At 45.8% G+C, this 27,954-nt stretch overlaps 1 protein-coding gene across 1 annotated transcript; it reads left to right on the top strand.

Moving 5' to 3' along the window:
• The first annotated feature begins 1,536 nt into the window (after positions 1-1,536).
• On the top strand, positions 1,537-27,266 carry SLC1A4 (solute carrier family 1 member 4). The gene is made up of 8 exons (XM_027710900.2): positions 1,537-2,108; positions 12,139-12,181; positions 13,304-13,366; positions 18,287-18,453; positions 21,233-21,466; positions 22,618-22,812; positions 24,231-24,365; positions 26,933-27,266. Exons 1-8 carry the CDS (start codon positions 1,582-1,584, stop codon positions 27,165-27,167), a joined length of 1,599 nt encoding a protein of 532 aa, XP_027566701.1. The 5' UTR covers positions 1,537-1,581; the 3' UTR covers positions 27,168-27,266.
• The last annotated feature ends 688 nt before the right edge of the window (positions 27,267-27,954 follow it).

The following is a 27,954-nucleotide window of genomic DNA, read 5'->3' as shown; positions in this document are numbered from 1 at the left end:
CATGGTGTAGCAATTTTCAGGTCTATCCATGAGATTGGAAAGCAGAAAAGTCTTATTAAATCAGGATTATTGTCCCATCACACCCTGTCAGTCTCTTTAATTAGTGCAGTCTACTCGAAAAGCAGATGTGTGGCTGGTTGTTTTCACAGCATGTTTTCTGCTAGGCTGTGCTTTGCTGATGTCAAGGGAATGAACTGAAATGGAGCCCCTGCTCGAGTCCAAACATTGGCTGGAGCTCATGGAAGTGGCTCTGTGAGCAAACATGACAGTAGTGCACCCCTGGGGCTCCTGCAGATTTGAAAGCCCCGGGTGCCCTTTTTGTCAGCCCCTCGTATCGCCAGAGACATCATTTGCTCCTCAGAGAACCTGCTCATGTGATCAGACTGGGTTTTAGCCCAGTTCCTCGAGGAAGCATGCTCAGAGTCCATGTGTTCGTGCCACTGATCACCAGGGACACCACAACCTGTCCTGGGATGGCTCCTGCCTTGATGAGAGGTTCCTGGAGAGAAGAGGGGGACACCAAGGGGATATGTGAACTCCACTGGGGATGGGGACATGTATGAGCTGTGAGGCACTGAGGGGGACACTGAAGAGACATTACGGCTGCGAGGACACTGATGGGGATGTGTGTAAACCACGGGGACACGGAGGGGATGTGATTGAACCATGGAGCCACTAAGGAAACGTGTGTGAGCTATAGGGACACCGAGGGGGCATGTGTGAACTATGGGGATGCTGAGGGGATGCGTATGAAGCATGGGGATGCTGAGGGGAACACTGGAGGAAGGCGTGTGAGCTGTGGGGACACTGACAGGGATGTGTATCGACCGTGGGGACACTGGGGGACACGTGTGAGCTCTGGGACACCAAGAGGGGAACTGAGGGGACACGTGTGAACTATGGGGACCCTGAGGGGATGTGTATGAATGGTGGGGATATGGGGGGGGGGGGAAACTGAGGGGACATGTGTGAGTTTTGGGACACTGATGGGGATCTGTGCAAACCATGGGGACACTGGGGGGACACATGTGAGCTCTGAGACACCAAGGGGGCCACTGAGGGGACGTGTGTGAACTATGGGGACCCTGAGGGGATGTGTATGAACAATGGGCACACTGAGGAGGGACATCGAGGGGACACATGTGAGATTTGGGACACCAAGGGGGCCACTGAGGGGACATGTGTGAACTATGGGGACCCTGAGGGGATGTGTATGAACAACGGGGATACTGAAGGGGGACACGAAGGGGGCACGTGTGAGGTGTGGGACGCGGAGGGGGCATTGAGAGGACGTGTGTGGCCCTTGAGGGCACGGAGGGCCCTCACGCCACCCCTGTGTGGGCCGAGGGCCCGCGGGTCGGGCGCCGGGCTGACGTGCCGCCCCGCCGGCCGGCGATGGCGCTGTGGGGACCCGGCCCCAGCGGGCGGCAGCGGGGCGGGCCGGGGGTCACCGCCGTTCCTCCCCCGGGCGGGGCCGCCGCCGCCGCCGGCCCGGCCCTCGGCGGGCGGGGCCCGCCCGCTCAGTCAGAGTCTGCGAGCACCGCGCGGTAGCGGGACACGAGGAGTCGCCGCGCCGCGAGCATGGAGGAGGCGGCGGCGAGCGAGGACAAGGCGGGCTACGGCACGAACGGGCACGCCGAGGGCCCGGCGGCCGAGGGGCGGCGGGGCGGCGGGGCCTGGCTGCGGGGCTGCCGCGGGTTCCTGCGGCGCAACGCGCTGGTGCTGCTGACGGTGTCGGGGGTGGTGGCCGGCGTGGCGCTGGGGGCCGCCGTGCGCGGCGCGGCGCTGAGCCCCGCGCAGGTCGCCTACCTGGCCTTCCCCGGGGAGCTGCTGCTGCGGATGCTGCGCATGGTGATCCTGCCGCTCGTGGTCTGCAGCCTGGTGTCGGGCGCCGCCAGCCTGGACACCCGCTCGCTCGGCCGCCTGGGAGGCATCGCTATCGCCTATTTCCTGGGAACCACGCTGCTCGCCTCCGGCCTCGCCGTGGCCCTCGGCTTCATCGTCCGTCCCGGCGCCGGAGCCTCCGCGCTCAACACGCCCGGGCTGGGGCTGCCGGGCGCGCTGCCCACCAGCAAGGAGACCGTGGACTCCTTCCTCGACCTCGTCAGGTGAGGCCGCCCCGCGCCTTCCTCCTTCCCCCGCCCTCCCGCCGCCGGAGGATGATGACAGACCCGGCGGTGTTGCACGCTGCAGCCGGCAGCCCGAGACCCCCCTCCCCCCTCCTTCTTCTCATCCTCCTTCTCCTTCTCATCCTCCTTCTCCTTCTCATCCTCCTTCTCCTTCTCATCCTCCTTCTCCTTCTCATCTTCCTTCTCCTTCTCATCCTCCTTCTCATCCTCCTTCTCCTTCTCATCCTCCTCCTTCTTCTCATCCTTCTTCATCTTCTCATCCTCTTTCATCTTCTCATCCTTTTGCATCTTCTCATCTTCCTGCATCTTTTCATCCTTTTGCATCTTCTCATCTTCCTGCATCGTCTCCTCATCCTCCTCATTCTTCTTCTCATTTTTCTTATTCTTTTCATCCTCCTCCTCCTTCTTATCATCCTCCTCATCCTTATCCTGCTTTCTCCAAAAGCACCCCTCTCTCTCCCCAGGTACCCGCAGCCCGGCCAGGTGTAAGGCTGCACGGTGCTCTGCCTCTCCCCACTTTGTTCTTAATTGTACCTGGGTGGCTGCAAGGATGAGTCGAGGCTTGCTCAGAGCTCTGGGTGCCTGGGCCCGTCCTTGGTTCTGCCTGGAGGGAGAGCGGCTCCTGGGTGCTTATTGTGGGGCAGGGATGGCTTTGTCTGGCACCTTCCCCTGTCCCGTTACCTGCTGTTGCCTGTCTCCCGCAGGCAGGGCAGGGCTGGGCAGCTCTCCCCATCCCTCACACACACCTCTTTCTTTTATTCCCCAACACTTTACTTAGTCTCCTCACCCAAATGCTTGCCTGCCTTTTATAGTGCCCTCCTATAGATGTGGGCATGGAAATGCAACAGTATTTCCGTCGAGGACATAACTGCAACATAGTCTGGCGTGAGGACACCCTGTAGGTTTGTGGGCTTTCCAACCCACCTCTGCATCTTGCAAAGGCAAGACTCGTGTTCCCCAAGTCTACCTGGAAGCAAGGCTTCCACTTCTAACCAGATCATAGTATTTTCATTCATCCTTATTCCTCCTTGCAAAGTTGCAAGCTTCACCTTTTTTTTTTTTTCCTCAAACCCCGTTGAGATCTGTCTGGCTTTTTAAATAAGAGTGGAGTGTAGCACTCACACAAATGAGGCAAACATCCAGCTGGTGTTTTGAGTATGGGACTTTCAACTGCATTTCCTCACGCTTTGCACCAAGGTGCAAACGGAGGTGGGGGGTGACCTGCATCACAGCGAAGTGGCTAGAAAGTTGTGCTTAGTGGATATCTTGCTAATTAAAACACTGAGTGGGGGATTTTCATTTGAATTATTTGCTTTCTTTTATGAATTCAGTTTTTCAGCTGAGACGTTTTTTTGCTGTGTCTGGGTAAGTGGATGTGGCAACAAAGATAAAAAGAATTTAAAAAAAAAAACATCCCAAACCCAGAACTGTATTTACAAATTCAGGCTAATGTCCTTTTCTTCCCCAGAGAGAAGTATGGTCCCTTTGGACTGAAAGTAAGTCTGATTTGTTCCACTGGCAGCCCTGTACTTAGTGTCCTCAGCTCACCTCTCTTAAGAACCAACCATTAAGGATCTCTCTTCAGGACCAGCAAGTCCTGACAGCATGTTAAGAAGGAGTAACAGGATAGAGGGAGTAGATGGTCTGTCTGTGAAGGTGACATGGAGTTCAATGGAAGCGTAGGTAGGTAAAGGAAAACTGCCGAAAATGGAGTCAGCACACTGTGGAGAGTTGGGAAGACGACTGTAGTGGTGGCTGCCCCAGGTGCATCCTGGTGTGGCTGCTGTAGCTGGTGTTTCATTCCTGTGTCACCATGCAGCACGGAGCAGGATGTAGTTGGGAAATAAGGCAGAGATGCTCCAGCAAGCTTCAGGCTGCAGGTGATATCTGTGAAGCCTGGAGCAGGCAGCTGTTTCTTGCTCTGGTCTGTAAATGCAGGTGGAGAGTTCCTCTTCGAAGGGGTTATGATGGTGATGGGATTGAGTCCCTAATTCCAAAGCAGTGCCCATGATGCTGAGACTTGGGTAAAGCATATGGGTTGCAGAAAAAATTCCTTCTGGGAAGTGAGGCCTTCCCCCATGTACAGTGGGCTGTGAGTTCAGCTTTCTCTTGAAGCCCCAGGGAAGGGCTGTTGCAGCTGCTCTGATGGACAGTCTAGTTGTCACAGCAATGACAATGAAATCCAGTCCAGAAAAGATGCTTTTGGACACAGCCATCACTTAAACTTCCAGTCTTAGCACAAATCCCTGACAGACCTAGGGATGGAGTGAGTATGTGATTTTCAGGAAATAAGATCTCTCTCTCTCCCTCTACCATTTAATATTATTTTTAACTGTTCTTGAAAATGTGGGTGTTCTTGTTTAAGCACTGAACTCAGTCCCTGTTGTGATGGAAGTTACTAGAGTAACCTTATCTTCAGACAACAAGGCCTTGAGTCTATAGGACCTGAAAGATTGAAGTAATTCCTTTTGGTGTGGGTGAGTCTTTCAGCATCCCGCTCTTTGCATCTCCCTTTCTCTCATTTCGTCATGAAACTTTCTATTAGACGCGAGAAAACTTTGTTTTCAGTTGTGTCACAAGATTGACCATGTCCTTTATGGCTTTGCTGCTGCTTGGTATCAGAGAAAAGGTAAAAACTGAGTCCCCCTACAACACTGAAAGCAGCTGTAAAACATGGCCCGAGGAAGAAACAGCCAAGAGGAAATCACAGTTGTTGGTCACTATTTGCCATAGCTTCTGCAGGGACAACACAGGGTTGTCCTTTCCTGGCATGCAGATCCTTTCTGCCTTTGGGAAGTCTGTTAGGTAATGACCAAAGGTGTTGATTTACGTTGTTACAGCCATGTCTGGAGGCCAGCTTAATTCTTGGTCATGGTTTTCCTTTTCCAAGTCTAAAGCTTCCCCACAAACACGCATCTAGGCATGGAGACCCAGCCTCTGGAAAAGAGATTTACTGTGGGCTTTGGTAGCAAATGAATGATGACTCACAGGTGACCCAAAAGGCTGTCTCTGTTTTATTTTGTCCATTGACCGTAACCTCCAGGCCTGATTTGTCTGGCTGGAGCTGCTCGAGTACCCTCCCGGTTTCCCTTCTGGCAAGTGCTGGAAGCAAGCCTTGAGCATGCCTAGTCAGGGCTTGTGCATGCTGTCCTCTGCCCCAGGACATGGGGTGGGGATAGCAGAGCTGCCATAAGGTGCCTTTGTGCCCCACAGTGGGGATGCTGATGGCTCATCTCATCTCGAGTCTGTCATGTGGGCAGCTCTTTGGAGCCAAGGCATGGCCAAAGGCAGTGATCATGGGAGGGATCCAGCAAGAGTTCAGAGGTGCATCACAAGGCTGATGGCTTAAAAAAAACCACCCAAAAAGTGGGGTGTTCTCTCAATTCAACGGGGGACCTTGGAATTCCTTAACTCTGTCCAATGTCAGGGACATTGCCCCCCCCAAAGAAAGGGGGGCTTCTCCAAAGGACCCACTGTGGGCTCTTACCTTAAGCCAGGCTCCAGTGCACTCTTACTCCATGTGGTCTTAGCTGAAGGTGGAGCTTGTGAGCATCTCCAGAGCATCTGACATGGAGAGCTGCTCACTTGTACCAAATAGTTGAGCGCTGAGTGCCAGCAGAAGATGAGGAGAGTGAAGGGAAATTTTAGAATTTCTGGTTTTGTCCCTTCCTCGTTGGTTTGATGGAGAAGATAAAGCAACAGAGAATAAAGAGCACTTGTGAGCTTGACTGTGAAGTGGGTAGCAGTGGAGGAGAGGCTGGCTGTGATATGATGGGCTCATGGGCTTGCACCCACATGACTAGATGACGTTGCAGAGAGCCAGCTTGGCTCTGATCCTGCTGGGCGCCTAACCAGGGAGGAGGAGAGAGAGTGGTGACAAGGATGGGACTCCTGCCACCTGCTAACAGCCCATAGCTTGTTGTAAAGCAGTTGAAACAGCAAGATGAAGTGTTTTGCAAGAATCTACTGATTTGTTAACACTTCTGATGGGCAGTTGTCACAACTGCATGTTTCGATAAGGTCAGAGTTTTGTTTTAGCTCTGATTTATATTTGCTGATTGAACAGAATTGAATAGATTCAAAGGAACCTATTGATTGTGTCAAAATTTCCGTCAGTGGGTGACCCTGACATTTCATTTCGGTGAGGTCAATGTTTTGCTGTAAGTTTATACAAAAGACTTTAAGTAGAAGATCTCAGGCATCAAAAAAAAGGAGCATTTCAACAAAGTATTTTACAATATTTTTTCAAGTGGAAAAAAAGGTCTGGAACAGGCTTTATTTGCCCAATTTTGGGATGAAAACATGTTTTGAAGCTGTGGAATTGGCTTTGGGAAGGGAATTCTTTTTAAACCAGCCCTAGCTGTAACAGTCCGGGAAGGGAAGGAGGAAGTAGCATCATCCCTTTTTTTATAGGAAGGGTGCACAAAGGGCCACACGTCTGCCCCAAGCAGTAAGGTCAGGGTTTCTCAGGTTGCCAGGCAAGTCTGCAAAAGCTGTTTAAATTTTACTGCTCCTCACTGCCCTGTCTGTCTCTGTGCCAGATGTTACCAGCTGTGCTGCCAAAGGCAGTACCCACAGCGCTGTCAGTGAGCCTGTGCCTTGGCTCTGAGCACCTTTGGAGCCGTAGGGAAGGCAGACATGAGCACAGGGAGTAGCATCAGTTGTGTTTTGCCGTCTGGACTACAGAGCAGCTGGCCAGAGTAGACCATAGGATCCAGAGCACTCGTGCAGTGACCCTCTCCTGGGCACCAGTTGCTCCAGTAGCACTTGTTTCTTACAACCCTGATGTTCCCAATGAGTCACCCAAAAGCAGCAACCATTAAGGCTGTCTCTGAAGTTCCAGTGTGGAAAGAAAGTAAAACATGACTGTTAGAAGAGGAGGGGGAGATGCCACCTTTGTAGTCATAAATAGAATAAAAATTGGCCAGGGAACAGCTGCAGTTACACGAAGAGATGGGCTGACCACTGGTTTTCAAAGCTGATGGCTAGTTCTTAACTCTGGGGCACCCCCAGAAAGAAAGGGAAGTAAATGTTGCTGTACCCCTTAGCTTGTGTCATTTTCCATGTGGAATCTTCCTTGAAGTACAGGGATTGCTGACTGATTTTTGTAGGAAGAACTTAGTGTTTTCATTCATGTGCCTGCACTGTCTAGTGGGGTTTTTTTGGTATAAATCTCTGAACATTTCTGCTCCTTTCTTTAGTTCTTTATATTGGTTGTTGCCTTTTACTACTGACTCTCCCCCCTTTAGTTTTGTTTTTGAAGTAACAAAGATGCAGACTGGAACAGTAAGGCGAAAAAGTATCAAGTGTTTGCTTTAAGTAAACACATTTTCATGTTTCTCTGTGTTGAAACAAATGCACGCACTGAGAAATATGTGTGTGTCCGGAGCGTGTACTGAGCACCCACGTACATATCAAAAAGCAGATGAGAAAAAATGCTCTGTGGTAATGAATGGAAATCTTGGCACAGAAAGAAAAATAAAGGTAGTGTAGGAGTTCAAACTGGGCTTCATCATTTTGCCACAGATGGCAATAAAGTTGCTGTGAGTGGACTTGTACCATTGAAAACACTTCATTGGAAAAAAATCCAGAACTGGAGATAGTGCAACACAGAATATTTTTTTCTAGGCACCCTCACAAAAGTATGTTTTCCAACAGCAAGGTTTTTGGCATCAGAAGTGGAACCTTTTTGCAAGAAGCTATGCAAGAGGAATGCGTAGTATTTTAGGGTTTCATTCTACTTGTCTGGATATCCCTTCATGCTTTTGCTGCCAGAGCAAAGTTGTTTGCAGAGCTCTAGCAAAATCATCGTTTAGAAACAGTTATTAATAATAATCCCTTACACATACAATGAAGGATTTCCTGTGGAATCCTTATCCTGCTGGTGGAAATATTCAGGCCTATAAAGAAGAGAGCAATTTGACCATAATGTCAAAATAGAGAATGGGGGAGCTACAGCCCCTCTTTGCTCCGTTAATAGCTCCAAAGTCCCTTAATTGTCTGGGATTTCCAGCAGCAAGCGTTGCAGCTAAACAAAAATTTCTATTGCAACAAAAGTACATTGGGACCTTCCTGCTAAATTTGATTAGGGAAGTAATGGTCCCTTTTAGGTGGTAGGAGCAGCTTTTCACTGGAAGGAAGATGCACTTATCCAGCTGTGCATAGGGAGATGGTGTGATGAGCACAGTATTCGAGCAGAAAATATTCACGCACTGTAACGCACACCCTTGCTGCTGCTGCTTTCTCGTTCCTATTTTAAGAGGATCTGAGAAGGGTGGTTTCTCACACTGTGTGTTGTGCAGGTACCTGGAGGTTTCCTGGCTCAGCCCAGCTGCTGCTGCAGCCCCAGGACACAGCTGTCACCCTCAACAGCTGTTTGATGGATTTCTGATACAGGGCTTTTTGGGGCTGTCTGTGCAACTTGCAACGGAGAGAGACTTTCCTGCCTGGTGCTTGGTGAGGGGAGTAAAGTCTCTCTGTAGAACCACCTATTTCACTTTGATGCCAGAGAGGAGGTTGGGTCTGTGCGTGTGTGGACCGAGGTCCTGGCAGCAGTGGAGCACCTGGGATGCACGAAGAACCTCTGTCCGCCTGCCGTGATGTCATGGGTCCCCTGTCTCGTTCTGGCCACATGCAGCAGGTTTTGTCTTTGTACATCACGGGGCCAAGGCTGTCTGAGCCCACACTGCTGTGCCGGGCTCCTTATCACCCAGACTCAGGGTTCACTCAGCGTCATGTTCGTGTGATAATCCACATCTGCTTAAAAAAGGCAACCGTGTTCTCTGGCACAGGATATGGAAACAGCAGAAATGGAGCCATTAGAAACAGTCAGCAGTCCAGTGATACAGCCTGCTGTGAAGTAGGTAGCAGGTGGCAGAAGAGCTGGCTCTGGTATGGTGGGCTCAGGGGCTTGGCACCTGCCTGAGTAGGTGACGTGGCAGAGAGCCAGCTTGGCACTGATCCTGCTGGGCACCAAACCAGGGGAGGAGGAGAGAGGTGGTGACAAGAATGGGACTCCAGCCACCTCCTAACACAGCTCACCTATAGTTTTCCCTGTTTCCCTAAACTCCACGTTCGCATTTGCTGTGGGCTTTCGAAGCAAAAAAACCTTCTCAACATTTGGTCCTAACAGAAAAACCAACTGGCAGACACCCACATTTAATTTGCATGCCCAATTACCCAGCTCATCAGCTTTCCTGTTTGTTGGTTCACCCTCACAGGAGGGGTGTTCACACTTCCCCATGTGATTCCTCTGCTTGGGGACACACTGAATGCTGGCTCACTGGGACAGAGCTGTCTGGGTTTCTGTGGTGGGTAAACTTTGCCTTGCTGTAAGTGATGAGCAAACCCTGCAGGCACAATTACATGATGGGTCCAGGCAGGTCACTAGCCAGCTTTTGGCTCTCCCCAGAGCACGCAGCATCTTGCCCCCTTTTTTTTTTTAGGCATTGCTGTGGTGTTCTTGCACAAATCCATCTAAAGGTAAGAACCTGTGATCTGACCCACCTGTAATTAAAGTTGAATTTAATTCACATGCTAACTGAGCTTGGGTGAGCAATGAGTGTAGTATTTGCAGACCTCATGCCTCCAAGGTAAGCCATTTATTTGTTGATTGCTTTTTATGACCCAACACATTTTGTTCTTAAACTTCAGGATTGAAACAGAGAGGAGCAAAACATTATTTTATGTGGTTTGAGTATTTTGCAGTCAGGTGTAGTTAGAAGTTGAGCTGAACAGAACATACAACTTCTTCTGAGCTGCTTGATTAAGATCCAGGTTTTTTACTTGGTGAATTGTTGGAAATGCTCTTCTTTGCCCTCAGAGTCAAGTCCTGCGACCGATGCTGGAGTGAGACAGAAAAGTGTGTGCTCTAGATTCTTATTTGAGTAGCTTTAGCAGTATTCACACTTGAAGCAAGAACCTGCCCCTTGCCTTGCTGTAACAGGATTGCTGGCATCACTCAAGTATGTGCTTTAAGTATATACTTGGAGATAAGTTAGTGTTTAATTAGTGAGGCCCATGCTTGGCATACCGTGCAAATTGTGGAGGGCTTGGTTTCTTGGTCACGTTTAAACATTGGATAATCATGTGGCTTAGGCTTTAGGATTGCTTCCTTTGGCTTTGTTTTCATCAGGATGGAAAAGCTGATTTAAAGAAAAAAAAAAAATTGATTTCTGGTTCGTTTTCAGTCTTTTTTCATCTCTTTGCTTCTTCAAAGTCCAGTCAGTTCTTTTTAAAAAAAAGTAATCATCCTGCTGTGGAAAGCTGAAAAGAAATACCCTTATTTTCCCAACAGCATGGGCCCATTTGTATATGTGATATTTTATTCCTGATAACAGCAAGTTTGCTTTTAGTTTCCTCAAGGTTTTTATCCACCAGAGAGTTCCAGCTGTGCAAGCACTGATGCACATTAGCTGTTCCATTGATCTTATTTGACCAATTCTTAAGCGTCTTTGCAGAATTAGAGCTCGCTCTCCTGCTTTCAGACAGACAGCTGTACTGTCAACTTTTGAGGAGAAAAAGTTGCTGTTTCTTTCATCCTCAGTGGAATGTAGACTCCAGCAGGCAAATTATTCTTAGAGCAGTTTGGCTTTTGCAGCTGTCTCCTAATACGCTTGTAGTGGAACAGAGAGGGAGGCTGAGGTAGTTCACAGCAGCCATGTGTTTGATGAAGTTCCATGTACTTTACGATTGCTGTCACGGCTGTGGGAAAATCCCTGTGTGGCAGGAGAGTGGAGCTATGCAACCAAAAAGACCAAAGTCCTTATCTAGGCCATATTTTAATCTCCCTCTTGCTTTCAAAGGTTTGACTCTGCTGCTCTGTTTCTTGCTGGGGTTCGGATTTGCACGTTCCGTGTCGGTCATGGAATGACCACAGCTGAAATGTTGTGTTTGCCAGGGTAACTACAGCAAAAACTCGGGGACCATTAGCAGGGCACAGCCTGGAGACACATGCAGTGTCCTTGGAGCAGAGCAAGGAGCAAAGGATGGGGAGCAGCTTCCCAAATGATTTTTATCAGTTAACTGTCTCTGAGTAAGGTCTTCTCTTTCCTTACCAAAAGAGTTCTTGTGCCTCCTTGATGCCTTCTGCTGTCAGTATTTTCAGTTCATACCCATCACCTTCCCTGCCCTCACCCTGCCATGACCCCAGAGATCAGATTTTATTCCTATTTTCCTTTCTGACACAGGAAAAAAAAGAAGCTGTCATTTGGCTAGGGGAACACATGCTCTTCGCTCAGCATAAGGGGAGAAAGGAATTGTAGCATTAACACCAACTATAAAATATAACAAGAAGCAACATTTTCCCTACTTGACCGAGTTCACCATTTTCCTTTCCTCGCTGCTTCCTAGATGCAGAAATACACTGGATGCCCAGTAGAGGTGCATGTGTCTGCCCTAACCTGCTGCTAGATTTGCATTTCTGTGTGAAGATGTTGCAGCTTTCCATAGGAGTTGCCCCTACTTTCCATCTGTGTTGTCCAAGGCCTTGCGGAGAAGTCTGGCCCATGATATTGCTCTGCTCTGCCTCAGTGTTAAGGGAAGCTGACCTTGTTGTGTTGAAGGGTTAAGCCATTCTCTTAAGTGGATTTTGCTGATGGGATTGTCCTTCATGTTGATGCAGTGAGCACAGTGTAATCACATGAGTAATGTTAAAAATCTGCCTGACACTGGAGGCCCTAAGCTGTTGCTGCAGCTGGCGTGGCCGAGCCAGTTTCTGTAGCCACTGGCTGATGGGGTATCTGATTGCCTCTGGTGGCCCTACCCAAATGGTGAGGTTGGCAGACAAGCAGGGACATTTTTATGTGAGCCAAAGAAGATGGCACTGACACCTCTGGAGACGTAAGAAGATACTCCAGGCTGCCAGAGTATCTTCTGTACTACACACCTCACTAGTGCCCATATGCTTGCCTTTGCAAAAGGAATTCTGTTTCTGAGAGCAAAACACCTTGGTGCATTCATTTTAGAATTTCTACAAGAAATACTTACTTTTCTTGTTTGTCTTTTACAGAAACCTGTTTCCTGCAAATCTTGTTGCTGCAGCTTTCCGAACGGTAAGATCTATATGGACTTTGGACATGAGCTATGGTGCACAGGCAGAGGAAGTTACTGCTCTTTTTTTTGCAAGAGGGCTAAAAATATGGCGTAGAAAATACCAAAAGTTAATTTACTTATATAACTGGAATTTTTAAAAGCACGTGATGTAATCAGACTTAGAACTTCCATGACAAATAGTTTGGTTTTGAAAAATATTCGTCAAACAAAAGCATATTCAAAGCCTATCTTTTGTACCTTCACCAGAAATATTCTTTAAACTTTAAACTTTGGGTGTTGTGTTGGGCAGCAGTGGCAACTCTGCTTTGTGCCAGGCTGGTTACCACTTTGCAAGAGCTAGCTGGCAAACCCTTGGGTACACAGTTTAGAGCTGGGCTCAAAACTGACAAGGCTAAAGACTTTTAGGCTCCCATGTGTGTAAGCATTACCTGTTACCTGACGCTTTTATTCAGTATTTTCCATTTTATTTCTTGCTGGGTTAATTACTCAGCCTGGCTTCTCTTCCAGCAGAGACTGTGTGTGGTAGGATGATAACTGGCACCAGAACACAGTGTGGTTTAAACTGACGGACAGGAGCTGTAGGGCTCCAAAAAGATTTTGATTTAGTTCTCATTGCTAATTTTAGATGTCAGAATAGTGTTGAGAATATTGCTATGGGGCAGAGTGATTCTTCATGATACAGGAGTGGAATAATAGCTTTTGCCTTCATGGCGTTCTGTTGGTTTGCTTTCATATCAAAACATTTTGATATGAAAGTTCCATTTTTAGTGAATATATAATACAGTACAAGTCAGTATTCCATGAATAAAAGCAGAAGCAGTACAAAAATAACACCAAGAAAAGGATATTCTGTGATGCCTCGAGTGTTCTGTGTGTTCAGGGATGAAATAAAGCAGTCCTCTTTTCCTCTATGCTGCTGTTGTCATAGGGAATTGGCTTTTCTTTCCCTCATTTTATAATTAAAGAAAACAAGCCCAAAGAAGTGCCCTACTTTGGAGGTGTCTAGCTTATTTATCAAAGTAAACTGTTGCCCTAGATTTTAGATATTTTACTGACAATTTTAATGCCTGTCTCACTATTTTTTGGGTTTGTTTGGTTATGTTTTTTTTTCTTACCTGCAGTATGCGACAGATTATAAGATGCTGCTCAGAAACACTACCTCTGGAAATGTCACGTTGGAAAAGGTAAGGTCACTTCTTAGGTTTTTAAACAAGCCCTTGTCAGCTGTAATATTTGACTGCTTCAAAGTCTTTAATCCTTTCCAGCAGTCATTGGAAAGAAACAGGTACTTTTCTTTGCCTGGAACTGAGACACACAAGGCAGATCAGTTACCCACAGCCACACAAAAAATCTATGATGGGGGAGGAAAGTTGAGCTCAACTGGTCTGACCCACAACACATTATTTTTTTAGGCCGTGCTTTCTTGGACCTGATCTCACTTGATCCAAATTTTGTTTAGTCACTGCCTCATGTTTTTAAATAACTTTTTGTAGACTTGGAATTAAATAGCAATCCAGCTGGCTGAGTATGTCCCTTAAACCTTTATCTTCATTAGGAGTTTGGAGAGAATGGGCTTTTTTCCACTACCCAAAGCTCTTTAAAAAAAACAGAAAAGAATTTGGTTGAGAATTGTTTTTTGGTTGCCATGCTGCTGAAATTTTGTTTGAAGCTGTAACACGTGGGCTGAAGGCGTAAAAATTACAGACAGAACATTACAAATAGACTGTTATTGGAACGGTGTCAAAAAAGAAACTAATTTGTAGGTGTAGATGAGGTAGAGAGTGTTATCTTCCATATGTAGCTTGTAGGACTTCAGAGATGCACTGTATCCCATTGAGTGGCATCTCTCCTGCATCGTGGGTCCATCAAACATGTTTATTATTGGCCAGAGACAACATGTTGCAGGTCCAGCAATAATTACAGGCAGCATGCTGTGAAACAGAGCCAGTGCCCCAGCCTGCAAGGTGTCGCCTTGCTCCAAATGAAGTACCTCGTGCTTTCATTGGATTTTGGGGAGACAGGTCTGAGAAATTACCTTCAAGGTTATTTTCTCTTCCTCAGGCTCATTCTGACTATCTGAGCTCAGTATCAGATGTTGGGTTGCCATATTTTTAATATGATTTGAATGCCCCTAGGGCAAGAGACTTTTAATGTTTGCATTTGTCATGGCAGGGCTCAGCTGGGGCTCACCCACTAGTTTGTGAAATCATCAAGGAAAAAGCGGTTTATGATCATCCAGAGGGACTCTGGAGCATATCCCCGGGTGCAGGAAGTACTGGCTTCATTACTCTCTCCTCCCCACGCATGGTGTGTGAGCAGGTGATGCAGAACAGAGTGTTTACGAGCTCTGCTTTCAGCTGATGGGCTGAACTTTCACCAGCCCTGGAGACAGGGTGACAGGTGACTTGGCTGACGCATGAACTGAGCAGGGGAAAAGTTATCCCGGGCACCACAGGGCGAGCATTTTCACTGGGCAAGAAGGCAGCTCCATCCACCCGGGCTCTGCCCGTGCCCGTTGGGTTGCATTAGCCCAGATCCACACTCGGCCCATCTGACACGGATGCACAGCATCAAGTGCGGAATCCCAAAAGAGCACGTTCTCCTTTCGTGCCATCGTGTCCTTGGGCAGCTGCCCCTGCAGCTTCATGCTGCTAAAAAACAAGTTCAGTATGAAAGGCTGTGCAGTGTGCACTTAGCTCTGTGTGTTTGTTATAGAGTTTTTCTACATTTAAGCAGAAGCAAATGAAAGGGGAATAAGACTCTTCTATTGATCTTCAGTGTCAAGTTTGATAGGGGCTCCTTAGCAACCAAGCATGGATTAAGGCTAAACATATCCACTGAACATAGTCTTGGCTGTCAAGTATCTTTTTAATGTTTGTTTGAAGCCATCACTCTTCCTTAAGAGAGAGGAATGCATCTCTTGGCAGTTTAAATTTTGAGACTATTTTTCATTTCTCTTCTTTCTTTTTCCTGTTATCAGTCTCCTCTTTGATGTAATATCAGGAATAATATTCTGAATTTGTCACTGGTGCCTGTTTTTGCCAACAGTTATGATGTAAAGGTTATTTCTGCTATTGCTTTTCCAAAACCTTTCTTCAGTTGTTGGAGCAAAACCAGACCTGAGCTTCTTTAATTCCAGAAGACGCCCTACTGTCTCTAGGGATGAATGGACCAAATAAAAAGAAAGCATCATCTCAGTTTCAGTACTGATCTGACCATAGTATTTGTGGATAGATGAGGATCAAGTTTGGAAAGGAAGAGCATGATTTTTGGAAATCATAGTGATAGAAGTTTGGTTCCAGGGAAGCAAAATGATATTCCTATCTGGTTTTTTTTCTTTCATCAGCAGAATATTTGATTGAAGAAAAGAAATGTTTTCCTTCAACTTTCTGTATGCCCGGTGTAGACCAAAATTTTCCATTGATTATATTTCTTTCCCCCGCTGGTTAATAGGCCTTGTCTTCTCTTGCTGATGAAATGAATAGTGGATATGTAGATGTTTGCTCAGCCACGTCCTTTTTGTTGTTTCACATGCTCATCTTGTGTTTACCCAGCTTTTATGGCTACATCCTCTATGCTGCTTTGGCAGCAAGGCTTCCTGGGGCATGGACTATCTCAGTTCCCCATCTGTAGCACAGAGAGGCTTGGGGGAACTCAGTTCCTCTTCTGGCAGCAGTAAAAATACACAAACCAGTGGTTGCTCTTCTTCCTCACATCACATGGCTGCATTTTCTTTTCAGCCATCTACTACTGGGGCAGTTCAATGTCAGCAGTTGTTTCCTTGATAAGCATTTTGTTTCAAGAGCTAAAAAACAATAAGATCTTCAGAGAGATTCAAGGACTAGAAGAGCTCCATGAATCTTCCTACCAGAATGCAGAATTTCAGGCAAACAATAACGTGTCCCATAGTTTGTCCAGGAACAAAGTCCTCATTAAAGCTGTTTTTGTTTGGTGTTCACAATGCTGCTTGGTTTGGCAGCCCCTTTGGGGTGATGCACTTTTCTGTTGGAGTACAAAAAGGCTGTTCAGCATCTGCCAGTATTAGAGGCTGGGATCGAGAGGATCTTCCGCTGAAGATTTACTGCTGGACTTGTTCCATATTGTGCTGCAGGGAGGTGAAATTCCCTGAATGCTGCAGATCGTCCCCTTGATTTGCAGGCAGAAATTTCTTGCAATAAGTTGCTGCTCCATGCAAGTGATGCATCTTCTGCCTACAACTGCAGTGATGGGAGATGATGATTGATGTTGTATGTTTAAAAAAAATTGGCTCAAGAGAGAGAAACAGAGAGCAAGACCTGAAAGTGGAAAAGTTTCTGAGAAGCCTAAATGGTAGTGGATTCCTGGGCTTCAGGCTCACACCACTGCATTTCATGAGATGAGAAGCAAATCCCTGGTAGAAGGAGTTTGAAGAGTGGAGATCCTTTGCAAGACATCAGTATTATGTAGTATAGTTAAATTCCTCCCCAGTAACATCCAGATCTCTTTCAGTAGCTTGAAACACTGAATTTCTGTACCATAGCAAAGTCTTATATAATTTTTTTTTTTTTCAGAATGAGAACCAAACCAAAAGAATATTCAATGTTTTTAGGATAGTTTTATTTGTGGAAAAAGTTTGTGGCCATTATGGTAAAATTCCATTCCAAGCTGAACTTTTCATATTAGCCTTGTATCAAATAAACCCAGTAGAAGATGTTATATTATAAAATAACATCCCATGTACACAGACAGTTTATCCACTTAATAAGAGGGTGTCATTTTTTTGGTCTTTTCTAACCACTGAAGAGTTTGGGGCTCTCAGATACCCAAAACAGAATATAGCCAAAACTATCCAGACAGAAAAGTGTTACTGTGTGTGAAGCAAAGGGCACCTTTCTTCAGACATCCCTGGAGATGCACTGTGCCTCATGCTTTGTATCTGTCCATGTTTTCAGTTTTTTCAGTTGGAAATCAAATAAATAATGGCAGCTTAGCCTGGAGCAAGCAACTACCATAAAAAATTGCAGATCCCATATCTAAATATTTTGTATTAGCAAATAAAAATGTCAGCACCTTCACTGTTTGTAAACACTCTTGTTAAGAGCAGTTTAGCCTTCCTGCTTTTGTGTATCATTTATGTTTTACCCCCTTCCCTGCAGTGCTTTGTTTCCACCTGCCATTGAGAGACAGTGCAGTTCAGTGGTATACTTCCAGCAAAAACATCATCTCAAGCAGGCTGATTTTATCAGATTTACAAGAACAGTATCCCAAAATCTGTAGTCAATATTCATTTCAAGCTTTTAGCTCAGAATATGTTTTTCTTTCCTAGTGTTGAGCTAGTGTCCACTTAAACCAGCCAAAAGGCCAAACCTTGTACACAAACCTCATCTGTTATAGAAGTTCTTCCAAATAAAACAACAATTTGACATGTTGAGCCTGTACTGCCAAGTTGGGGAGGGAAAAAAAAGCAGTTTGTCAAAACAATTATATTTTTATGTAGCCACAAGAGCACTCATTCAGTTCATATGATACTACATTGCCAAACAGGCTCCAGCTCTCTTTGAGAAACAAACCATGAAGGACTAGCAGAGCAGAGTAGTTTTTGTCAATAGGTGGATCCTGCTTTTATCCTCTTACCATGCAGTGACATGATTTCTGAGAGGGGGAACAGGTATCTCTTCTGTTCTCTCTATATCTCCCACAGCTGACATGGACAGGTTAATGAGTAGGTTGTCACAGTATGTTGCCTTTCTCTACCCTTTTCCCCTTTTCTTCTCCATAACGTTGGTTGTTTTCTCATGGGTTTCACTGTTGCACTAAAGTCCTGAGTAAACTGGGGATTTTCCTGCTCAGGTCACTGACAACACACATATCATATCGAAGGGCACGAGAGGGGGTAGTAGCAGGCACTTTCCTTCTCCAGTGAATCCATGCCAGCTCATGGCTAGAGAGTTTTGTATCTGAACTGCATCCAGATCGTTTGATCAAACAGAATAGGTTCTTCTTTCCAAAATAGGTTCTGCTTGTTGACTTCAGGTCAATTGGGCAGCAACAAAGTGAGGTGACCGTTTTGTTACGTTCTGTGCTGATCTCACATCTAAGAAGCCTTCTCTTTTTTTTCTCTGCAGATTCCTGTCGGTACTGAGATTGAAGGGATGAACATCCTCGGACTGGTGCTGTTTGCTCTGGTTTTGGGAGTGGCCCTGAAAAAGCTTGGCCAGGAGGGGGAAGATCTGATTCGCTTCTTTAATTCATTCAATGAGGCTACCATGGTCCTGGTTTCCTGGATTATGTGGTAAGTGTGTGACTGCAGATGCACCTTTCAGTACAATATTATGTTCTGGAAACTTACCATTTATCTGTCTATCTGGCTTTTTCCTACCAGATCCCTCATCACAGCAAAAATGAATGTCTTGGTATCACTCTATGGGGTCTTTTCTTCTTGCTCATGCCCTGTAATTAGACAATCACTCATAGCTTAAAGTATCAGTCAGAAAAACTTTAGACATTTGTTTATAATGCCTCTGCAGGACTCCTTTTTGATTAATTAGTAGAATTAATTAGCTTTCTATTTCCTGAAGTTGATTGTTTACTTTTTCTCTGGCTTATTAATGAGCAAGTCCATTATTTCACTTAACTTCTCTGGAGTCTAGACATGTTTATGGGCTGAATGTTGCTCTGACCCATCTCACAAAGCTTTTGGCACCAAAAAAGGTCTGTATGTTAGGAACTGGACCTCAGTGAACTTTCTCCCTAGGCAAGAAACCAGCGTTGAAGGAGGCAGGCACCTCTAGAGAGTGGTTCAGGCCCCCTAAGCCGGGGTAGGAGCAGCCTCCTGACAGGGCTTTCTGTCAGATAGGATAAATCTTGGCCTCAGAGCAGTGTCATAGCTGTCCTTGTGCAACTGGATGGATCTAGGCCTCTCCTGTGAAACCAGCAATGATAATACCTCACATGCAAAGTTAAACATATTCATAAGGATAGCAAATATATTAACATTTCTCACTCCCTTTCCAAAGCTGTTGAGAAAGCTATAAATGTACCTTAGCAGAGGTGGTTTTTTTCCCCTTCGTTCTGCATTTGTTGTTCCTACTGTTTTCCTCTCTCTAAGAAGTAGGAAGGTTTTAACAAAATACCTGATTTTACACAGGCAGATCTCTGTGTTAGTTGCTGTCATAAGGGATTGAAAAATTCAGTCTCCAAGCAGCTTAAGTTTTTGGCTCTTGAGTGTAATTCCTTGGACACAATACCGATAAGAGGCAGTTCTTGTATTCAGCTCATTACAGTGCCAGCACTTCAAGCCAATCAGTTGGTATGTAATCCTTTACTTTGTGGATTATGGGGACCACTGCTGACTCTTAGCACTGCAGTTCACTGTAGCCCTTACTTGTTCTCTTTACTTCCTTAAGGCTCTTTAGTTGTCCTGGTATTTATTCAGAATCTGTCAAGCTGCATGTCCTTCCCAAAGGATACCTTGGAATGGGTGAAATCATACTATCAAGAGAAAAAGCACCTTGAGCTTGTACCTAGTCCTGTTCAGCAGGACCGTTTAGCAGCACTTTGGTCTCAACTTTCAGTTCCTTCCTCTCCAGCCTCCCTCTTCGAGGGGAGGAATCCAGTCTCAGCTCTGAATCCAGTATTCGTGTTTGCGGAGCTTGTGCAGGACCAGGCTCAGCTGGATCTGGCTAATCAGGGTGCTCAGAAACACAGTTCAAAGGCAGTAGGTGGCACAATGGCAGAGGCTAAGTGGGGAATGTTCAGCAGGCCCCCCTAGAGATTTGGCCAAGGGAGAGGATGCTCACATGGATCTGAGACATCTGCATGGAACAGAGGAGCTGCAGAACCACTGAGGGAGAGGCAGGCTAGGAAGAAGTGGGTGATCTGGCAACCTTAAGGCTTGCCCATCTTTCCAAACCTTTGCATGCTTAACCAAACCTTCTGAAGTTTGTCCTTACTCAAAAAATCAGCTTCTCTGAACATGAGCATTGGATTCTTCATTCCTGAGATGTACAGGCAAATCTTTTGTAGTCACATGCGTGCGTGGGGCAGGGTTTTGGGGAGCTGGGTGATCTTGTAGTATTTCTAAATCTTAGAAGCAGAAAAGGATGAAGTGTGGACAGCATCAGCAGAGGTACTCAGCCACAAACATCCCAGTAGAACTTGGGGAGGAACTGACCCTGGGCCTGAAGTAATTCACGCAGTCCATTTAGAGCTGTTGTGCTCTTGGTGAAAAGGCAGTTCTGTCTTTCCAGGGCTGTTCCCAGCTGCACTACTGGGACCAGAGGTGTGGCTGTGGCCTGCAGGTGGCCCTTCCCCTGGAGTAGCTCCAAGTGCTCTTGACGAAGGAAACCTTAAACAAATGCTGACGTGGCATGTTTCTGGATAGGAGGCATGGATATGTGTGTGTGCCTGGCTGTTGGCTTGAAGGAAGCTCTTCAGGCTTAATCATTTAACTTAGTCCTTTGTAGACAAATAGCAGAGCTAATTGCTATCTTTGGCACGTGCATCACCAGCCTTTAGCTGAGCTCTCTGGTATGTGCATAGCTTTTTCTTTCCTACACTGAGTATCTTGGCATCCAGTATGTCTGTGATTTTAATGACCTAACTTCATACTTGTGCTGGTAGTTTCTGCATGTGTAAGACCCAACTCTTCCACCCCTTTCTCTGCTCCAGTGACATGATACCGCTCCTTTTTCTTTCTTTCCATCTGCCATCCCTTCAGCTTTAGGTCTTTGCTTGCCTTCCACCCTAAAACTCCACACTGGTGTCTTGTCCTGGTAGCTTCTGCCAGCATTTCTGCTTCCTGCTCAGCTTCCCTTTGGCACTCTCCTACCTGTGTCTTTGAGGGCATAAGTGAACAGAGCTTTTTCAATTTAACTGCTTGCCGTCCACCAAGCAAAAGTGTTAGAGAAGCCTTCCCAATTTGCTTACCCTGAGTGCGTGGTGAATAAGGAACTACCCCTCAGTAGGAGCAGCAAGTTCTTTACAAGAACGTTATCTCTAGGATGAAAAAGGGCATATTTTCCAGGGCTTTTTGTTTGTACTGAATGACGGGCAATATTTCATTTACACAGGTATGTACCTATTGGCATTATGTTCCTCGTTGGGAGCAAGATTGTGGAAATGGAAGATATTGTGCTTCTGGTGACCAGTCTGGGAAAATACATCTTCGCCTCTATTCTGGGCCACTTCATCCATGGAGGAATCATTCTGCCGCTTATTTATTTTGCAGCCACACGTCAAAATCCGTATCGTTTTCTCTTAGGACTTATCACACCTCTTGCCACTGCTTTTGCCACTTGCTCCAGGTGGGTTTATGTGCTTCTTTTGGGATTATAGCCTGGTTATATATGACACCGTAACCTGATAATATCCAGTTTCAGTTTTAGGTGTGAATATTATTCCTGAGATTGCAAAAAAGAGACTTCAGAGAGTAGAGAGTCTCACTGCTGTCAGCAGCCTGCCACACATCACATACTGATAATTAGCTGTTGAAAACAATTCTTCAAAATACTGTGACTGTAGCATGATGCTGAGATGGAAATATTTGGGGAAAATAAAAGGTGAAAGTAATGGCCTTAAAAAGATCCTGCCAGCTGTCCTTTTAATTTTAAGTAAAGTGAGGATCAGTAGTGAGGGACTTTGTCATGAGAAGTTTACTTCTCTAAGTTCAGAAGGACCTGGAACAAGTTTAGACTAATTTTGCAGGAGCAAAGCAGACTCGATTGCTAGTTCAAAGGGATTTAACATTACTGATTTCAAAGATCTGGCCTGATCAGCTTTTATTTGTCATAACCAAACTATTGAGCATGTCATTTACACTTTTCTCAAGAACAAACACCTGATCAAATAACATAACTATATAAAATCATTTCAGGTCATCTCCAAAAGTAGATGCATGTCTGTCACAGAAGCTGAACTACTATTCATAAACCTTCCTATATAGTAGGAGAAGATTTATGAATAAAACAATTTAATTTGTAATGCAAGAAATAAATCCAACAGTGATATTTTCTTTTTAATTTATTTTTCTGTTCATTTGAGAAGGCACTAGTACAATCTGTTGTGTTTATATTGTCATAGAATTATAGGATGGGTTGGGTTGAAGGGACCTTAAATCATCTCCTTACAGCCTCTCCTGCCATACTGGCATCTGCTGGTGTATTTTTGTGGCTTTGAGACTTGTAATGCTTCATACTATGTTAAGTCATGTTCTTGCTTCTGGGAGATTAGAGTCCTTACCAGCTATTTCTGGATGGAAGCAGATTGTTAAATACCTGTGCTCAAGACTCAACAAGGAGAGTCCCTCATTGCCATTATGACAGAGAGGGACTCTAAAATGGCATTGTTGTCTTGACATCCTGTCTGCAGCATGTTAGCAACATGAAAGCCACAGGGCAGTGACTGTCCATTCAGTGCACCTTGATGTGTTTGATTTCTCCCTGTTCTCTGTTTCCAGCTCAGCCACTCTCCCATCCATGATCAAGTGTGTTGAGGAGAACAATGGGGTCGACAAGAGGATCAGCAGGTTTATCCTTCCTATTGGGGCCACTGTAAACATGGATGGAGCTGCTATTTTTCAGTGCATGGCAACTGTGTTTATTGCTCAGCTGAACAACATCGACCTCAACCCTGGGCAAATCTTCACCATTCTGTAAGTTGCTTCGCTATTGCAACCACATCCTTCTGGTCCCCAGACACACTCAAGCCTGTGGTCCCTCTGTTAATAACTAGCAGTTTGCATTCCACATCTCTGACCTAAAGCTTGCAAACTGCCATGAAACATAATTATAGGGTGATTAAAGGATGGAGTCTTTAAACCTTTACAGGATTTTCCAGAGGCTCGATTTAATAAAAGGTAGAACCTGGGAGGGGTAATTGAATTCTGAAACAGGCTTTGAGTGGTTTAAAGCTGTTTCTCACGTGAAATTCCTCTCCTTCCTTAAGCATCTCACTCCTCCGTCCTCCAGTCACCATTAGGCTGGGTAATTGAGGCATGCTGCTCTACCCAGAAAGCAAACCCTGATTCCCTCTCTGGATCCTCCTGCCAGCTCCTCAGTTCCTATGCATCTATTTCATACCAAAGACTCTGCTCCTGCTTACCTCTGCCCTTCCTACCATGACATCGATGGCTTTCCTGATCAAACCTGTTGTTGTTGCCCTCCTAATTGCTTTGCTCCATTATCCTCTCCACCACCTCAGTCTTACCTCCTTCTCTAGGACTCTCTCCCCTCCATGCCTGGAATATCCTCCCACATCCTGTATCCCATAAGGTGTTATTATCTTCATTTCCTGCCTCAAAATGCCTTCAGTGAGGATCCTAGAAGGAGTCCTGGCCCCTCACCATGCTGAGCTGTCATAGCTGCATCCAACAGATGCCTCCTAGGGCTGGTTCCTGGAATTTTTTTACCTCCCTGAACTGGTTTTATTTCCTTCCTTATTACACTTCCCAGTACATTGTTCGTCTATTTAAGACAGGGCTGGGGCATTATTACTTTTTTGGAGTTGGCCAAATTAGCCTTTCAGGTATTCTTAGTGAATCAGGTGTTAACACAGGCCAGAGGATGATGCAGTGAATAGCCCAAGGAAAGCTCAGTTGCACACAAAAAGGTGGTTTCCAGCTTCTGATTTAGGAGCTGTGTTGGAGTGCAAACGAGACACAGAGAAGGGACCGTGCCCTGCATGGCAAGGTTTTACCTTTATACATTTGAGGTCAGGAGATGTAAAGTACTCAGCATGTTGGAACTGATACAGGACTTGGGAATGGCTGTATTAGTAAGGCAGCGAGGTATAGCTGTACTGGTTGATTGTTTTTTATTCTGAAAAGGCGATTAAGGTGTTAAACCCAGAGCCATTGCCTTGGTAACTGCTGTGGATCCTGCTGAGAGTTCTGCTCTGTACCCATTCCTTTGCATTAGCAGGCAGGAAAGGGTTTGCCTGGGAAGCAAACGATCTGTGCGTCCCATGCTGTAGAGTTTGTTTACAATTCCCATAGCATGGAAACATGTGATGCAAGTGCAGCAGAGGAGAGCTAGGAGCTCCTGCTAACCAAGCATGGGAATTGATTTGCAGCGTGACAGCCACTGCCTCCAGCGTGGGAGCAGCCGGGGTCCCTGCCGGAGGAGTCCTCACCATCGCCATCATCCTGGAGGCCATCGGGCTGCCCACCAACGACCTCTCCTTGATATTGGCCGTGGACTGGATTGTGTAAGTACTTCAGGCCACATGTATCTGCTGTTGCATGACATAGAAACATAGAATCGTTAAAGATGGAAAAGATCTTTAAGATTCTTTAAGTCCAGCCATCAGTGTAGCACCACCACCATGTCCTCAAGTGCCGTATCCACACATTTTTTTGAACACTTCCTGGGATGGCGGCTCCACCATGGGCAGTCTATTCCAATGCTTTACAACCCTTTCCATGAAAAAATAATATCTAATCTAAACCTCCCCTGGTGCAACTTGAGACCATTTCCTTTATCACTTGTTACCCTGTGAGAAGAGACTGACGTCCACCTCACTGTGGCCTCCTTGTAGCATGTTCAGCTGGAAACAAGGACCACAGTAGTCAAAGTACAAAATATAACCCTCTATGAAATAAAACCAGCATAAAATAAGACCCTACAAGATATGTCTGCCTGCAGGACAGGTAGCTCTTGACAGGTAATGGAAAAGGTGGTCCCTTCTCAATTAGAGCAGTTAGAATGCTAAAATCCCTGTTCAGCTTTTTTATTCAGCCTTTATTGAAACTTATTTCTTCTTGGCTTCAGTTCCCTTTAGAGAGATTCTTGAAAGTTTGTTCAGAAGGTGTTAACATTGCTGGAAGTTAGCTGGACAGTAGAAGGGAAGGGGAGGAGAAAGGAAGTTGAGTCTGAATAGTGATGGAAAGTTTCCTTGGTGACATGTGGGAAGCAGTCTCCATCAGAAGCTCTTGTCAGCTATTGTTTTTTTATAGTTCAAGACTGGTCAAAGCAACAACACAAGTGTCGCAGAGAAGTGCTGTCCATTGGCAGGGAGAGTTTGTGGCACTCATCACAGCTGTGGGCAGTGTCCTGACTGGAACATGCTGCTGAGAGCCACAAGTTTACCTAGACAGTGTTGTCATCTTTTCTTTCCAAGACCCATTCCCCTCCTTGAAACATGAGGGATTACCTCCATGCACAGCTCTGTTTGGAGAAGCTTATCTCACCACTTAGCACAGTTACGTCCTTTTTAAGGCCTAAATTTACCTTCTGCACCACCTAAATTAGATTAAGGAGAGCTTAGAAAATTTGTTTTGCTTTAAGTTTTGGGGACGCAGTCACAAGTGCATGATAACTGTAAATGCCACATGCAATTGATTTCTTGTAGCTTGGATGAACCCTGTGGAAAAGGGTGTCTCCACTTTTCCTCAAACAAGCCTGGCTGGCTGCACTTCTTCAAGTACTGGAGAATCAAACTGGAAGGACTTCTCTGAGCACTCATGAATTACAGCATGCTTAGAGTTTAAATGCTAGTGGAGTAAGCATGATCTGATAATTTAAAAGCATAATCTGCTTTCAAGCCCTCTGGTTGAAGTTGGGTAGTGGTCTGAAATGACTGGTCAGTATGGGTCAAGTGATCTGAATCCCACAGAGGTATTTTTGTTCCAGTTGGTGGGTTATTGGGCAGTTCCTGGTTTAGACTGCCCATAATCCCTCTGCACTGCTTTTTGGAAACACCATCCTCTCTGTATAGATGGTGTAGTCCCACAGCAGATGTGGAAATTAGGACGCCTGAGGACCCTCTTGAATTCCAGAGGCTGGAGAAGGTCTGGAGCATAATCCTATTCCTACAGCTTCATTTTGTACTGTAACCTTTTGGGGATCAGCCACCTCCAAAGGACAGGAGAGAGAGGCAAAGCAGTGGCTAGCCATTTGTATCCTGGCTTCCTAAGGAAGTACAGTGCTATCTGTGTGTTCCACACCTGTACTTTCAAGTGCTTGGAGGCAAGAGTGAAAATCTTGCCCTTCCTTTCACTCAGGGCTGCCCTCAGCCTGTGTTGTGCTGGCTGCCTTTGTTTCAAAATATGTAGTAGCATCCCTCTGTGGTCAACACTGTTCTAGTCAAGGAACTCAGCCTTGACTAGTAACAGAAGGGGGAAGGAGGGAGGGAGGAACCCTGTGTCTTGTTTTGATGCCAACTGTTTAATTACCAGAGAGGACCACAATTACAAGTTGAACCTATGTTAACTTAGGCTGCAGAATGATGAACAAATCTCAAAAGACACATGAAGAAATTTTTCTTCTTTATGACCCATAAACATCCTTTATTACATCCTGGCACACTAGTTCTGTGCTTTTGGAAGGACCCCTTAAGTAGGTGTTTGGATTAAGGTGCAAGTGGCTGTGGTTAAAAAAGAGAGCTGGGTGCTCTGAGTCACTTTCTGGATAGGCCCAAAATCAGTTCCTGCTCTGAACTTGCATTTGAAAAATGCTGGCCTGGGGAAAGAGAGGAGGAAGGAGATGGGCTGGGGAAAGCAGGATGCCTGAGAAAGAGTAGTACCTTTGCTGCAACCCACTGAGAGACCAGAACTAGTAAGTTTGGCTGACCTTAAACCAGCTCTGGTGCACATTTTTAGTTCTGAAATAGTGATGATACTTCTGTGGAGAACACCTGGGATAACACTACATCTCCCTTGTCCAGCTCCACTGATGTTAGTGGATCAGCAGGGGTGAATCAACTCCCCTTATTGTGTTGTAACTCTCTTAAACTAAAAGCCTGCTGCTTTGGTTTTTGTTTCCGATCTTAACCAGGGACCGAACCACCACAGTTGTGAATGTGGAAGGGGATGCCCTAGGAGCAGGCATCCTTAATTACCTGAATGAAAAAGACAAGAAAGACAGAGAGCAGGAGCTAAAGGAAGTCACCGTAGAAGCAATTGCCAACAACAAGTCTGAAACAGAAACGTCACCTTTGGTAACCCACAAAAACCGAGTCTCCAACACAAGCAGTACAGCAGACCCTGAATCCAAGGAATCAGTATTGTGAACTCGAGGCCGTTCGTCAAGACCTGTCCTAGAGGTGGCCCCGGGGACTTGTCAGCACACCGGGACATTTGCAGTGTGACCAGGGGCTGGATGGCTCTTGGAAGTGTCAGTTTTGAAAATATGCTGGCCTGGGGAAGGGGAGGGAAGGGGAGGTGGGCAGGGAAGGGATGTTGAGAAGGAACACTCGCTTTATATATTAGTATTTTGCTAGTTCACATGTGTGTATATGTGTTGTATGTGCACACACATGTATACATGTATGTGAAAACTGCCACTGAGACTTCTGGTTTAACAAGACTTCTGCTAGCAAAGGCTCATACAGGTTGGAGAGGGGGAGGTAGACAAACCCAGTATGTGCTTATTGTAGGGAAAAATTAGAAAGCTTATTTTGCTGCTGTTTGAATGGAGAAGCAGTCTAGAAACTCCAGAGTGGGTGAAAATGTTGCCTAAATTTATTTTCTGGCCTTACCAACCATTACAGTCATGATATGAAGCAACATTTTTTTCCCACTCCCCTTCCTCTCCTCTTCTCCGATCCCTTAAAAATGTCAAATATGTCTTTATAACTAGCTTTTTCCTTTTTTTTTTTTTTTTCATATCTGAATTAATAGCTTATAGGGACTTGTTCCATTTCCCCACTGCAGTGCAGCTCATAGCAGCTTTCTGGCCTTTTGGTGAGTAACTCCCAAACTTTGGGACCAAACACAGGAGATCTTCATGCAGATCAAGGATTGGTTTTCTACTTTCCTCTAACCAAGTGTTAAGGAAAAAATCCAGAGGAAACACAA

The sequence above is a fragment of the Pipra filicauda genome, unplaced genomic scaffold (assembly GCF_003945595.2).
Source record: "Pipra filicauda isolate LSUMZ 115617 unplaced genomic scaffold, ASM394559v2 scaffold109_size3271384_pilon, whole genome shotgun sequence".
In the NCBI taxonomy this organism is placed as follows: domain Eukaryota; kingdom Metazoa; phylum Chordata; class Aves; order Passeriformes; family Pipridae; genus Pipra; species Pipra filicauda.
The sequence above is the reverse complement of the archived record's forward strand: the minus strand, read 5'-3'. Positions and strand labels throughout refer to the sequence as shown.

Coding starts and splice junctions, on each gene's coding strand:
- SLC1A4 (XM_027710900.2), top strand. CDS start 1,582: ATGGAGGAGGCGGCGGCGAGCGAGGACAAGGCGGGCTACGGCACGAAC. Junction 2,109..12,138: donor TCCTTCCTCGACCTCGTCAG/GTGAGGCCGCCC, acceptor TGTCTTTTACAG/AAACCTGTTTCCTGCAAATC. Junction 22,813..24,230: donor GGGCAAATCTTCACCATTCT/GTAAGTTGCTTC, acceptor ATTGATTTGCAG/CGTGACAGCCACTGCCTCCA.